This window comes from Labeo rohita, chromosome 2, assembly GCF_022985175.1.
Source record: "Labeo rohita strain BAU-BD-2019 chromosome 2, IGBB_LRoh.1.0, whole genome shotgun sequence".
Classification (NCBI taxonomy): Eukaryota; Metazoa; Chordata; class Actinopteri; order Cypriniformes; family Cyprinidae; genus Labeo; species Labeo rohita.
Genome location: NC_066870.1, coordinates 15,249,317 through 15,262,649, shown reverse-complemented (window position 1 = coordinate 15,262,649; position 13,333 = coordinate 15,249,317). Strand labels below are relative to the sequence as shown.

General features: G+C 37.9%; 1 protein-coding gene across 1 annotated transcript; it reads left to right on the top strand.

The window, feature by feature from the left end:
* Nucleotides 1-4,433: 4,433 nt before the first annotated feature.
* Nucleotides 4,434-13,277, top strand: amotl2b (angiomotin like 2b). The gene is made up of 10 exons (XM_051132921.1): nucleotides 4,434-4,587; nucleotides 6,583-7,317; nucleotides 7,590-7,752; nucleotides 9,182-9,383; nucleotides 10,223-10,518; nucleotides 10,637-10,824; nucleotides 10,909-10,998; nucleotides 11,103-11,248; nucleotides 12,335-12,460; nucleotides 12,651-13,277. The coding sequence occupies exons 1-10, from the start codon at nucleotides 4,547-4,549 to the stop codon at nucleotides 12,734-12,736; spliced, it is 2,073 nt and encodes a 690-aa protein (XP_050988878.1). The 5' UTR covers nucleotides 4,434-4,546; the 3' UTR covers nucleotides 12,737-13,277.
* The last annotated feature ends 56 nt before the right edge of the window (nucleotides 13,278-13,333 follow it).

The following is a 13,333-nucleotide window of genomic DNA, read 5'->3' as shown; positions in this document are numbered from 1 at the left end:
TAATTATATCTAATGACACTGTGAGAGAGGGTGCAAAGCATCCCATTCGCACAAAGACATACTGACAAATTATTACATCATAAGCAGCTGTCATAAAAGTTTCTGTGATTTCTTTTAAACCAATCCTGTGAAGAATTTATTCTGTTCTCTCTTTAGTTTTGTGCTTGTATTCAAAGTATTCCATCTTATTAAGCAGGACTGAATTAGGAAACAATGTACAGCAACAACTGCGACTTATTATATAAATATTTCTTTATCTATTGTTGTGAGGTTATAGCACCAAAGGGTTTCATGAAAAATCATGTCTCTTTCTAATTCCTTCTCTGTCTAATACATTCACAGTACCAGAGTGTTGTGAAAATATGTGTGATGAATGGGTGAATCACTGAATCAGATAAAAATGATGCATCCAAAAATAGCGATTCATTCAGGAATAAAAAAAAAAAAAAATGTCTTTATGAATGAACTGAATCATTCACTCCACCAGTTTGTTTCTAAACAGAATCAAGGAGAGGTCAAACTATAATTTTCATTCCCCTGACTTCCATTCATGCACATGCAAATGTCACATTAATTATAATTTTGCTGCTCTCCAAAGTTTGGTGAACGCTTCTCTGCAAATTTGCATCACATGAAGATAGCTGAATTAAAAGAAACTTTAAATCTGCAATATTTTCACATTTTGAATTATGTTTTTAAAACTGACAGAAAAAGAGTGTGATGTCATTTTATGACTGTTGAAGTGTTTAAAGATATTTTGCATGCTCTAATTCTAATGTGACCACAACTTTATACAGGAGGCAAACAGTGTTTTGAAAAAAAAAAAAAAAACATTGTGGTAGTTATGCAGTGTCTTTGCTTGAAACTATTTTCATTGGCAGAGCTGAAACAGTAAATGGAAATACTGTGTCCAAAATGTAAGTTAATTCTCAAACAAAATGTTTTGCCCACAAGTCAGACACATGATCCAGATAATTACCAGAAAGTACTCTTCTGATAAACTACATTTAGTTGAGTTGTGACTCAATATTCTGTAGGAAAAATGTTATTTTGTTTGAGTATAGTTTTTCAAAAGACTGTTTGCTTCCTGGATAAAGTCTGGATAAGTGAAATTTTCAAATTAATAATCGAGGAGGCATGTAGCTACACCACTTTTTAAAGGAGAAGTCCACTTCAAAAGCAAAAATTTACAGATAATGTACTCTCCCCCTTGTCATCCAAGATGTTCATGTCTTTCTTTCTTCAGTCATAAAGAATTTTTTTTTTTTTGAGGAAAACATTTCAGCATTTTTCTCCATATAATGGACTGGTATGGTGCCCGAGTTTGAACTTCCAAAATACAGTTTAAATGCAGCTTCATACGATCCTCAATCGTATTTTCTCCCTCAACTTTAAACAACCTTAACTAAAAAGGTAAAACAGTGATATAGGACGATTTTGAAGTTGAGGGAGAACATGAGATGGGAGTTTTTCAGCATACCCTAACTGTCATGAACCAGAACAAAAACTGAGTTCAGGCAGAGCAAGACAAGATGAGCATTTGACATTAAAAAGTATATAAATTGTATTATTTTTATGAATATAACCGATCACTTTGATAGATAAGACCCTTCATCCTTGGCTGGGATCATTTACAACCGCATTTGGGATTGTTTTGAAGCCGCATTTAAACTGCATTTTGGAAGTTCAGTCTCGGGGCACCATATCAGTCCATTATATGGAAAAAAATGCTGAAATGTTTTCCTCAAAAAACATAATTTCTTTACGACTGAAGAAAGAAAGACACAAACATCTTGGATGACACTGAAAATTCATTTCTGCACTGAAGATGTCACACAAAAGCTGCATCTGAACTGGTACCACTGCAACTGCATAAATATTGTTGAGATTAATGTTTAAAAAAGTAAAATCTTGCATATATAAATATGTTGGAAAAATAAAATGATAATTTTAATTACAAAATTGCCAGTTGGCTAGGTGGCGGCAAATCACTTTGAAATCATTTATTCAGTTGATTCGACATGGAATCCTTTATTAAAGTGATTCATTCAAAGAAGATGATTCTTTCAGTAATGAAACACTTCTGTGTTTTGCTCCGAGAAGCACAACAGTTCTGCTATTGATTGGATTGGAACTATTTTTGTTGCCGAAATAGCAAAAATCGAAAAATTGAACGTTTGTATAAAATCAACATCACATTTGGAGCTGTGCTCATAATTGTGAAGACAGCTCTCTTGCTCATGATATTCCTTATATGTTACAACATAAAAACAAGATCTTATACAAGTACTGTTTGCAATCATATCTTGATTTTTTATGCAAAAGTGTTTATATTGGTGAAATTTTGGAGATAATTCCCCAGTAAATTCTGAACTAGCACAACCATATCAAATAAAAACTGAAATAAATTACTGATTGCATGTTATGTCCAATCATGTTATATCCAATTATATTAATGATGTTAACAAATAAATCTGACAATGCAATTCAGCAATTCAGTAACATCCTCAAAGTTGTGGTTTCAACTGGTCTTGAAATAAAACCCCAAGTCCTCTGAGACCAAAACAAGTCAGAGTACAAATGCATTTAAAACCAAGACAAAACCAAGATGTTCAAAAAATGGCCTTAAGACCGGGTTCAAGTACTACAACACTAATTGACATAGGAAAAAACTTATACATCCTAACCCAACCCTTAAACCAAACCCTCACAGAAACCTGCATATACACGTTATTAGATTTAAATATAATCATGATTTGTCCAAATTATGAGCTTTTCTTGCTAGTAAAGACACGTAAAACATTCCTGTTAATGTTTAAATGAGTGTACTAATAAAATAGTTTGAAAAAGAATATTCCAGTTGGTTCTCTTTGAAGACATCTTATATATATGCTGATATCAAAGGCTTGTCTTAATAAGAGTTTTGTTCTAGATAAAGTGGCCTGGAGCAGTGGGGGTCCGTAAACAACTTAGTTCATTGTAGGCTGTCTCAGTGGTTCATGCTTCAATCGCATCTTAAATCACAAATGTGCCATGAAAATATTCCAGGCCATTTGCAGCCAATAAAGGCAGAATTGTGATGAGAATAGAGCATCCTCTCTAGTCCCCCATACCAAGACTCTGCTTTGCACGACCCAAACAACCACATCTGATCTCTGTTGTGCTGAGTTTAATTCTTTCTCTATTTTCTCCTTCCACTTGTTTTCTATTCTAAGTCTTGTGATTCTTCTAAAAAGCCACATGGCACTTTATATCTCCGAGGTTTAAGATATCAGGGTGGAGGCTGGAAGAATGGAGATATTCCAGTTGTTGGAGAAAAACAAAGCTGGATGGCTCTTACTGAAGGGCGTCACACTACTAAACGGTGCTTTGATGTCTTTCTATTTGTTTCCTGGAATAATTTAGAGGAAGACTCAAAATTTCATAGATTTGTACAGACTTGCCAGTGACTGCTTCCTTCATTCACACCTGCAATCAAGTAGTCACATGTCCAACACATGCCTGTTTCCCATTGACTCACTGTCTGAAACTTTCTTGGAAATACCCTATCAGTCTATCAAGGGGGGAATGTGTATGAAGGATTGCTCAATATCATAACATGGGAGCAAATAAAGTTTCCTGGTTATTTTAAACATCATGGAAAATCTGCTGCTTCATCTCAACGTACAGTCCAGCCCAACTGATTAAACATTCCTTCCAAATCACTCTATGGAATTCCACCCATGGCTTTAGTTAGGAGGAACCTGAGGATTCATAGACAACCACAGGGCAAGCAAGAAAAGTTACCACCCTGTCTGCCATAGCAGGGTGTTACCTCCCCGTTTCCTGCTGGTGACTTGTTTTAGACTTTTGAAATAAGCTGGGAGACCAAGGTGAAGGTATACACTGTCCCATTTTGAAACAGTAGATATAGTCTAGTCTTCCCCACCTGCTTATATAGTACACTCCTGGTCAAAAGTTTGAAATAAATACAATATTAAAAAGAAGTCTATAGTCTCAGTACATCAGCAACATACAAATGTAAAGAAAACATAGGCTAAACTCGTTTAGTATTTGACAGTATGCTTAAATACACAAAGGTTGATCTTAGCGCAAGTAATTTGTATTTCTATCTTGTGTCAACACGTCTGCATACCTTTTCGATTGGGTCACACCTTTGACACCTTTTCTCTGTTAATGTGACATCATTGCTTAGCCTCTCTGTAGTAAAACAATTCTTTCTGTTGCCATGGATTTTCTTCAATTCCTGTTTTCTTAAATTATAGAACTGTAAGTAAAAACCTGAGTGGTCGTGAGTCCAAAGCCCCGGTGGCCGTAAACGGAACTGCAGATGCTGGGTTAAATAGCTCTTTTTCTCTCTTTTCACTTTTGATCCCTGAGCTCACACATTCCGATCATTCCAGGCGCGCTCAGTTATTTATGAGAGCAGAGAGCGCGCCTACGAGCTCATAACCCAACCAGACCTGAACGCGCGCACACACACAAACACAACGAGGAGATAAAACACATACAGAGGACACTAGTTGGATTACTTGGATTATTACACATGCCATTAACGGAATCCGTGTGGAATGAAAGTTTTAGTTGGTAAGTTAATCATTAATGTTCGTTCTACAGACATAGAGTTTAATGATCAAAGCAGCGAACGCGCTCACCAGTGCCTTTATCGGGTGAAAAACGGAATATGTAACTTTAAATGTAATCGTAAGTAATCGATTTGATGATGAACTACTGTTGTTGAGTAAAAGTTATCTGAAACTGTGTGATGTTTATGGCGTTTAATTAGCTGTGGCGTGTTATAGGAATAATGAAGTTTCACAGTGAATTTCTATATAAGCGCGCTGTTTTTTTGTATTTGAATAGTTGTTGGTATGCTATACGGAATGCGTTTATTCGTTTTTATGTTATAATTGTTATTTTTATAATTTATTTTTATTATTATTTAATGTTTTATTAAGTGTTTATAATAATTGTCACGTTTATTATAATTGTAATGGGATGTGTCATTATTATTATAATAATTGATTTTAACTACACGATAAAAAGTGGATCTACCTTATCGTCTGTCCCTATGATTGATGCAAATATAGTTGATTTTGTCATATATTTATATGAATATTTGCTTATTTAATTAAAATAATATATTAGCAAATGAAGCTCATTTTTAGGTTACGTGACATTTAAACAGATGCCTAATATCCCTGCTGAAAAACAATATAGACACTATCACAAAATTTGTAATGGCTTTACTGGTTGTAATGGGACTTATATTGGTTTTAATGGAAACGTTAATGGATCCTGATGGTCTCTACTGGTAATTGGTCACCTTCTATTAGTGGCTTGTTAAAACCAATAAATCCTAATGGAATATGTCCCAAAACACACTACAGAAAATCATTTTTTAATGGTTTAAATGGTTAAAAGTTAATGCTTTGTTATGTTTGTAATGGTATTTGTAGTGGAAACCATTAGAATTTTCTGTGATGGTTCTATTGTTTTGTTTTTGTTTTTTCTGCAGGGATGTCTCTATAACACTCTAAACTGATAATAATAGTTAAAATAATATAGAACCTAAAGGGATATTTCACCCAAAAATGAAATTCTGTCGCGTAAGACATTCATCTTCGGAGCACAAATAAGATATTGTTTAAGGAAATCCGAGAGCTTTCTGACCCTGCATAGACAGCAACACAACTGACATGTTTAAGGCACTGAAACGTAGTAAGGACATCATTAAAATAGTCCATGTGACATCAGTGGTTCAACTGCAATTTTATAAAGCTACGAGATGCACAAAGAAAACAAAAATAGCAACTTCTGGTACAGTCTGCCACCATTAACGAGAGCACCACGATGCTGTGCCTTGTTTACGAGCAGAGGAACGCACACATATCTGTCGTCGTACTCTCAGTAACGGTACATTCACAGAGGGCGTCAGCGTCAGTGCCTTTTGTTTACTTTGGAGTGACGTCAAGCGTTGCCGAACTGAATTGTTGGTTCGCTGTGTCGTGTGAATGGTGTTGCTTGCGGCAGAAGTTGGAAACTTCAACTTTTTATGTGCTAACGCAGGCGTCAGCCAATTAGATCGCCTTCAGCAAATATACTGGTGCAGAAGCTAGCCAATCGTGTTGCAACAGCAGAAAAGTAATGTAACTGGCTCTTGTCACTATGACAGTCACGCCATCAAATGTTGATGCCGACGCCACTTGAATAAAGTCGCTATTTTTGTTTTCTTTGCGCACAAAAAGTATTCTCGTAACTACGTAAAATTACGGTTGAACCACTGATGTCACATGGACTATTTTAACTATGTCCTTACTACCTTTCTGGGCCTTCAACGTGTCAGTTGCATTGCTGTCTATGGGTCAGAAAGCTCTTGGATTTTATTAAAAATATCTTAATTTGTGTTCCGGATATGAACAAAGATTGTACGGGTTTGGAACGACATGAGGGTGAGTAATTAATGACAGAATTTTTATTTTTGGGTGAACTGTGCCTTTAAACAATAGTCAAAAAATAATAGGACATGTAAACATTTATTTATTTATTCATTCATTGTTGGATTGGTCTCTTGTCCTCCAGGTCCAGTTCAGATCATAAATACTTGTCTCCATCAAATAAAATGAGAGGTGAAGAAGCGTCCGGTACTGTCCTGCACAGACTAATCCAAGAGCAGCTTCGCTATGGAAACCCCACAGATGCCCGCACACTTCTGGCCATCCAGCAGCAGGCCCTGCGACGAGGAGGTGGTGTTGGAGGTGGCAGCGGAGGGGCTTGTTCTTCGCAGTCTTCATCAGAAAGCCTTAGCCAGGAAGACCCCCAGTCTCCTCAGCTCTCTGCTCGCCAAGAACCCCAGGGTCAAGAGCATCAGGTCGACTACCAGCACTCTGAAAACTACCCAACGTACCCGCACCACGGTGAGGAGCTGCCCACCTATGAACAAGCGAAGGCCCAATCTCAGTATTTGGCCTCCCAGTGGGGCCAACCGCACAGGGGCTGCTCACTACAGGATAGCGAAACCATCCCAAAGCCCTGTGAGGAGGAAGACAGCTGGGACCCGAAGCGAGGCCACGTACGGTCACTCAGCGATCGGCTTATGCAGTTCTCAGTAGAGCGCAGTAAAATGCCTACAGCATGTTCTGCCAGTTACCCTCAGATACATGGATATCATGCAAACCAGCACTTACAATATAACCAGCTCGGACTGGAGTACATTAAGCAAATTCCTTATACCGAGTGTCCTTTTCCTGTACAACAAGCAGCGGAGTATGAACAGTGCTACAAAGCACCACCACCATTTCATTCCCAGCATAACAGGTAGAGAATACCAGAGCAATTACAAAATTTACACTTAAGCACAGCTGACATTCGATTTGGTAACAGTATATGCATTTCCGCCAGTTCTGACGAAGTTTATAGGATGTGTCATTATGACTAACAGTCTGTCGGTTGATGCTATGGCTGAGTATGCAGTAAGGGATGTGCTGATGTAGTTTGTCATCCAGCGTACTAACGTACTAAGATAAACCGAAGCTCATAGTTGTTTTTTTTTTATCTGACATCATGATTTTTACCTTGTGCCACCACAGACTTCCAACACCAGAGGTTTGCCATAGACTCTCCACATCTCCCCCTGCTGGCAGCGAGGTCATGGCTTGCAGTCGCAGTCAACTGGAAATGCTCATGAATGAGAATAAAAGATTGAAACAAGAGCTAGAAGGACACACTGAGAAAGCCCTCCGGATTCAGAAGGTAAAAGCACATGACACTGAAATTTACTGTTACAGTAAACTTATTAAAGTGAAAATTAACTTGACAAATGAGTTTTTGGCAAGGCTCAGGAGAAAATACTATGGAAGCCCATTTTCGCCACAGAATAAATAATGGAAAATGTAACTGCGACATTTTATCTCACAATTTTGATTTTTTTCACAGAATTGTTTGATACTAACTCGCAATTGTGACTTTTTCCGAATATAAATTTAAGAGTTATACAGCCAGAATTGCGATAAACTTGCAACACAATTGATATAAACTGGCAATTTTGAGAAAAAAAAGTTAGAATTGGAAGTTTATGTCACACAATTCTGGCTGTTTAACTCGCAATTGCGAGTTTATATCACAATTTCGAGAAAAAAATGTCAGAATTGCCTGTTTGTATCTATTTATATCAATTCTAACTTCATTTCTCAGAATTGTGAATTTATATCTTGCAATTCTGAATTTATTACTCGCAATTGCGAGTTTATATCTCACAATTCTGAGAAAAAAGTAAGAATTGCGAGATATAAATTCACAACTGCGGGTTATACAGTCAGAATTGCCTGTTTAGAACCTGTCAGAATTTCGCAATTGTGACTTTATTACTCGAAATTGTGGGAAAAAAGTCAGAATTGAGATGTAAACTTGCAATTGTGAGGAAAAAAGTCAGAATTGTGAGATAAAATGTCACAATTACCTTTTTTATTTTTTATTCAGTGGTGGAAACTGGCTTCCATAAAATGCAGATCTGTCTGAAGTTAATAGTTTTAGGGTTAAAAACAACACAGGCTGTTTACAACAGGTTATATGTAATAACACTGAATTTTTTCCAAACATTTCCATTACAGACACAGAGATATATATAGAATACTATTTCTGTTCCATTTAAATTTTATATTTAATGAAAAGTGGCAGGCTTTCCATCACATACTTTGTTAACTTACTAAAGCAGAGACACTTAATTTGTGTATAAGTGAGTGATTATACACAAATAAAGAGAGAGAACAAGATTATTTTGTTGTTTTCATTTGACTTTGGCTAAATTCCAAAAGACTATGAAGTCTTTCCAATGGATTACATCAGAGCAGCTAAGCCGTTGCTCATTCTGAAAGAATGATAATTACACAGGTTTGAGCGCTTACCCATCAGGCCACTGCCTTGTGTAAACATGCCTGGGATGATGGAGTCATGGTTAACGCCAGTCCCGGTCTTTCCATATGGCACTCCTGAACACCTTCTCTGTTCTGCGCTCTTAGGAGCGGCCACATTTACCGTGGCTTGATGAAATCTAGCGAACAAAAACCAGTCAGCCTTAACCAGCAACACTGCTAACCATCTTTAAGTATTTTTGAGACTGTCATTTTTAGTTTGACACATCTGACTTGCTATTTACAGTAATTGTCTTTTATCTTTCCCTCAGCTGGAACAAGAGATCCAAAGGATCTCCGAGGCCTACGACACTCTGATGAAAGGCTGCGCTAAAAGAGAAACTCTAGAGCAAGCGCTAAGAAACAAGCTGATGGGTGAGATCAAGAGGCTACAGCAGTCAAGCATTCAAGCGGCAAAGGAAGCCGAAGCTGCTGACCAGAACCAGCATGTTATTGAGAAGCTCCTTCTGCAGAGTGAGTTCATGAATACAGGCACATTAAACCTCATTACTGCTTCACATGCTCTTCTTAATCCAAAGTTGCACTCCAAATGTAAGATCCGTCAAGTCATTTTGCTTAAAGACGGAATGTGTTTCCAATTAAAACATTCCGACGCAAGAATTTCAGTCACATAACAGCAGTTGATCTGAAAAGTCAGAAAAGAGGATTAAGTGTCAGATATGACTTCAGTTTTAAAAGGCAGAACGTCTGGATGTCAAACACTGTCACTGCTTTTGTCTGCTTCACATTGACAATTAAGAACGTTCTGCTTAGAGATCACTTCCTGTTTGCCAACAGCGGGAAGAGTAGTGATGATGATGAGTTTTGCAGTGACTGATGGGAAATAACCAGAACAGTTTGAAACTCCGGGATGTGGGTCAAAGGGAGAATGGGTCGCTGCTTCTCCTTCCCTCTGCATTCCTTAGGCGCTTGCGTAAATGAGGCGCTCCGGACTTTGCAATTGAATTCCTAAGCAGGAAGTCAATGGGGAGTGGTGCTGGAGAGGGCCTGCATAAACATTCCTTCAGCTTCTTTCTCACGTCCTCACATAAATGTCTATGCTTGTTATGACTGGACATAACGGATTAGTATGTACTGAAAACATTTTCTGGCAGATGCTTTTATACAAAGCAACATACTTTTCTTTCACACGCGTTTCATTTCTTGCATTCGAACCTTGATACAAGCTACAAAGGCATAGGTCACAGCCATAATGCAACCATCCATGTCACTTTTTAAAATATCAAACAATGTGCCTAAACTAACTTCTTTTAAAACTTAATTATCTTCTGTTTTTGTACCTTTTCTGACAGATGAAGAACAGCAGTTGCAGTGCGCACATTTGGAGCAGGAGGTTCAGCATCTGCAAAACGAAGTGGAGAACCAGCAGCGCAGGAGCGAGGCCCTTGAGACGGCGCTGAGGTCTACGCAGACACGCAGCCAGCAGCTGTGGACGGAGCTCCAGAGGAAGAGAGCGTATGTGGAGAAGGTTGAGCGTCTGCAGGGGGCTCTAACTCAGCTTCAGGCGACCTGCGAGAAAAGAGAAGGCTTGGAAACGCGCCTGAGGACGCGGCTAGAGCAGGAACTGCGGAGCCTCCGAAGTCAGCAGGTACTAGACAAAACGGTGCTTCAGGGCTGTTTCCTTCCAGGGAAACTAAGAATAGCTTGAGACTTTAAATAGGACATTTCAACAATCTTACATTTTGTTTGCTCTTCTTTGTCCACAGCGGCAGCCGCAGCCAGTCTGCGGGGCGTCTCACGTAAGTGTGTCCACTCTGCAAGAGCTTCTGCGGGAGAAAGAAGAGCGCATTTTGTCCCTGGAGGCTGATAAGACACGCTGGGAACAGAAATACTTGGAGGAGAAGACCATGAGGGAGTTTGCAATGGATGCTGCTGCAACCGCTGCGGCCCAGAGGTAAAAAAGGAGATCATTGTGTCAAAATCCATATATTGAGTTTATTGAGCCCGTTTCTAATTGCTTTCTTCCTGAACTTTATAGAGACACAACCATCATTAACCATTCGCCCTGTCATTCCTTCATTGAGGAGCTGCCATCATCTGAGCACAGAAACCAGGAGGTTGAAAACAGGTAAAGCCGCCCCCAATGCACTTAAAAATAAATTTAAGTCATGTTTAATGAACCATTTTGGATTTTAAGGTTGTATAGGACTCACAAGGTTCATATGTTGTCAGGATCCGTGCCTTGTACACCCAAATCCTGGAGAAGGACACAGTGATCAGCATCCTGAAGCAGAAGCTGCAGCGGGAGCAGAAGAGAGAGTCAGAAGACCAGAGCACCATCTCTCATTCAACGGTCACAAACACTGCCCAGGGCAAAGGTTAGTGTCACTTTTAAGTAGCGTTCACTAACTAATTTTACTTGCTAAATTAGTGTCTCACTAAAATTAGCATTAATGTTCTCTTCTAATTTGTTTTCTACTGAAGATTTGGTAGCTAAATTGTTATCTGACTAACATTACCATTACTGTTAATTAGTGTTTACTAGTTAAGCTGATACTAGTGAAGTTATTAGGTTTTAGTTACTAGCTAAGCCAAGTTACAGTCTCTTAGGAAAATTAAACATGGTTTTAATGTAGTAAAAGTGTGATAACCATGTTTTTTTGGCGTATTGATTACCATTTGTATAATCACAGTTTTACTATGGTTAAACTATGGTTAGTGTGGCAAAGCCATGGTTAATTTCTTGTTACAATGGTTTAACTACAGTAACCATGTTTTTTTTATTTGTAATAAAACCATAGTTAATTTTCATATGGGGTTTGATGAACATTAGCATTAGTGTTCACTGCTAATTAGGGTTTACTGGTTAAGGTATTACTAGTTACTAGCTAAGCTTTTACTAGCTAAATTATTGACTAACATTAACATTAGTGTTCACTATCAAATAGCTTTTATTAGTTACGTTACTATCTGACTAACATTAGCTTTGGTGTTCACTCCTAATTAGCATTTTCTAATTCAGTTAGTGTCTGGCTAACATTAGCATTACTGTACTATCAAATAGCTTTTATTAGTTACGTTCGTATCTGACTAACATTAGCGTTAGTGATTAATTTCAAATAGCTTTTATTAGTTACGTTTGTGTCTGGCTACAATTAGCATTGGTGTTCACTCTTAATCAGCATTTTAAGATTAGCATTAGTGTTCACTATCAAATAGCTTTTATTAGTTATGTTTGAGTCTGACTAACAATAGCATTAGTGTTCACTCCTAATTAGCATTTACTAGTTCATTTATTATCTGGCTAATATTATGATTAGTGTTCACTGTCAAATAGCTTTATTAGTTAGGTTTGTGTCTGACTAACATCAGCTTTAGTGTTAACTGCTAGGTTTTGGGTTCTGAGAATAACACAAAATTAGCTGAGAAGAAATTCTTACAAATTCTTATGGATCTTTTTTCAGGGAAGAGTCATTCCAATGATGAGTCCCATTCAACGCTTGCTCTGGTAGCAGCCCTGGGACAAAATGAACCAGTTCTGTTAGAGAAACAGACAACAGATCAAACCTCCTGCACAGAGACCAGCTCTGGTGAGTCAACTTTTAATTGCTTCTGCATGACATGGGATATGAGAAAGTATTACACACTTCAGTGAAAGATTAAAAATCATTAGTCAAAACCTAATTTGTATTTTTTTTTAAATAAGCCTACCACTGATGGCTTTCTGCTGATGTAGTTTCTCATTTTGTGAGAACTAATATTTGTCGCTATTTTTCACAGGTAACATCCAGAAAACACCGTCCACTGTTGACCTCTTCAAGGGCCTGGATGATGTAGCAGCTGATGCAGTGGAGATCTTCATTTGATTAAGAAGATTCAGACAAACTGCCCTGCAAAATAAATGTTGAGGAGTTCTGGGAGAGATTAAATGACACTACATCACTAAACTGTTGTGAAAAAAGAGTCTAGCTAAATGACAGCTGCTCAAAAATAAAAGAGGGAGCTGAGCTCTTCTCTTAAAACTACATCTCCAGTCTGGTGTGTTTTGACACATAAGGCAGTGAACTGAATTAGAGACTTTTGCTGCTGGTGAGAATCCAAAATATTTTGGTATTTACAGCCGTCCCGTACAGGCACAAACTTCTAAACTGTCCTCACTATTGCATTGTCCCTCCTCTCAGAAGACCTGTGGTAAATTCACCACATTCCAGTTCAACTGATTTTCTTCCTGAGACTGAAGCTCTTGCATGTATCTTTTCCACCCCACCTTTATTGATTGTTATAAACGGTTACATTTTTCTCATGTTTTTCTATTTATGGCTGCTACGCCCTTAAGCAAAGTTATTCTTTTACATTGCATTTCTAGGTTCGGCATGCTTAACACTGTCACGTTGTGCGAGACAAAAACATTACGTAGACCTAAGAGTCTAAGAGAACTGTTAGAGAGAAAACCAACTGTATTA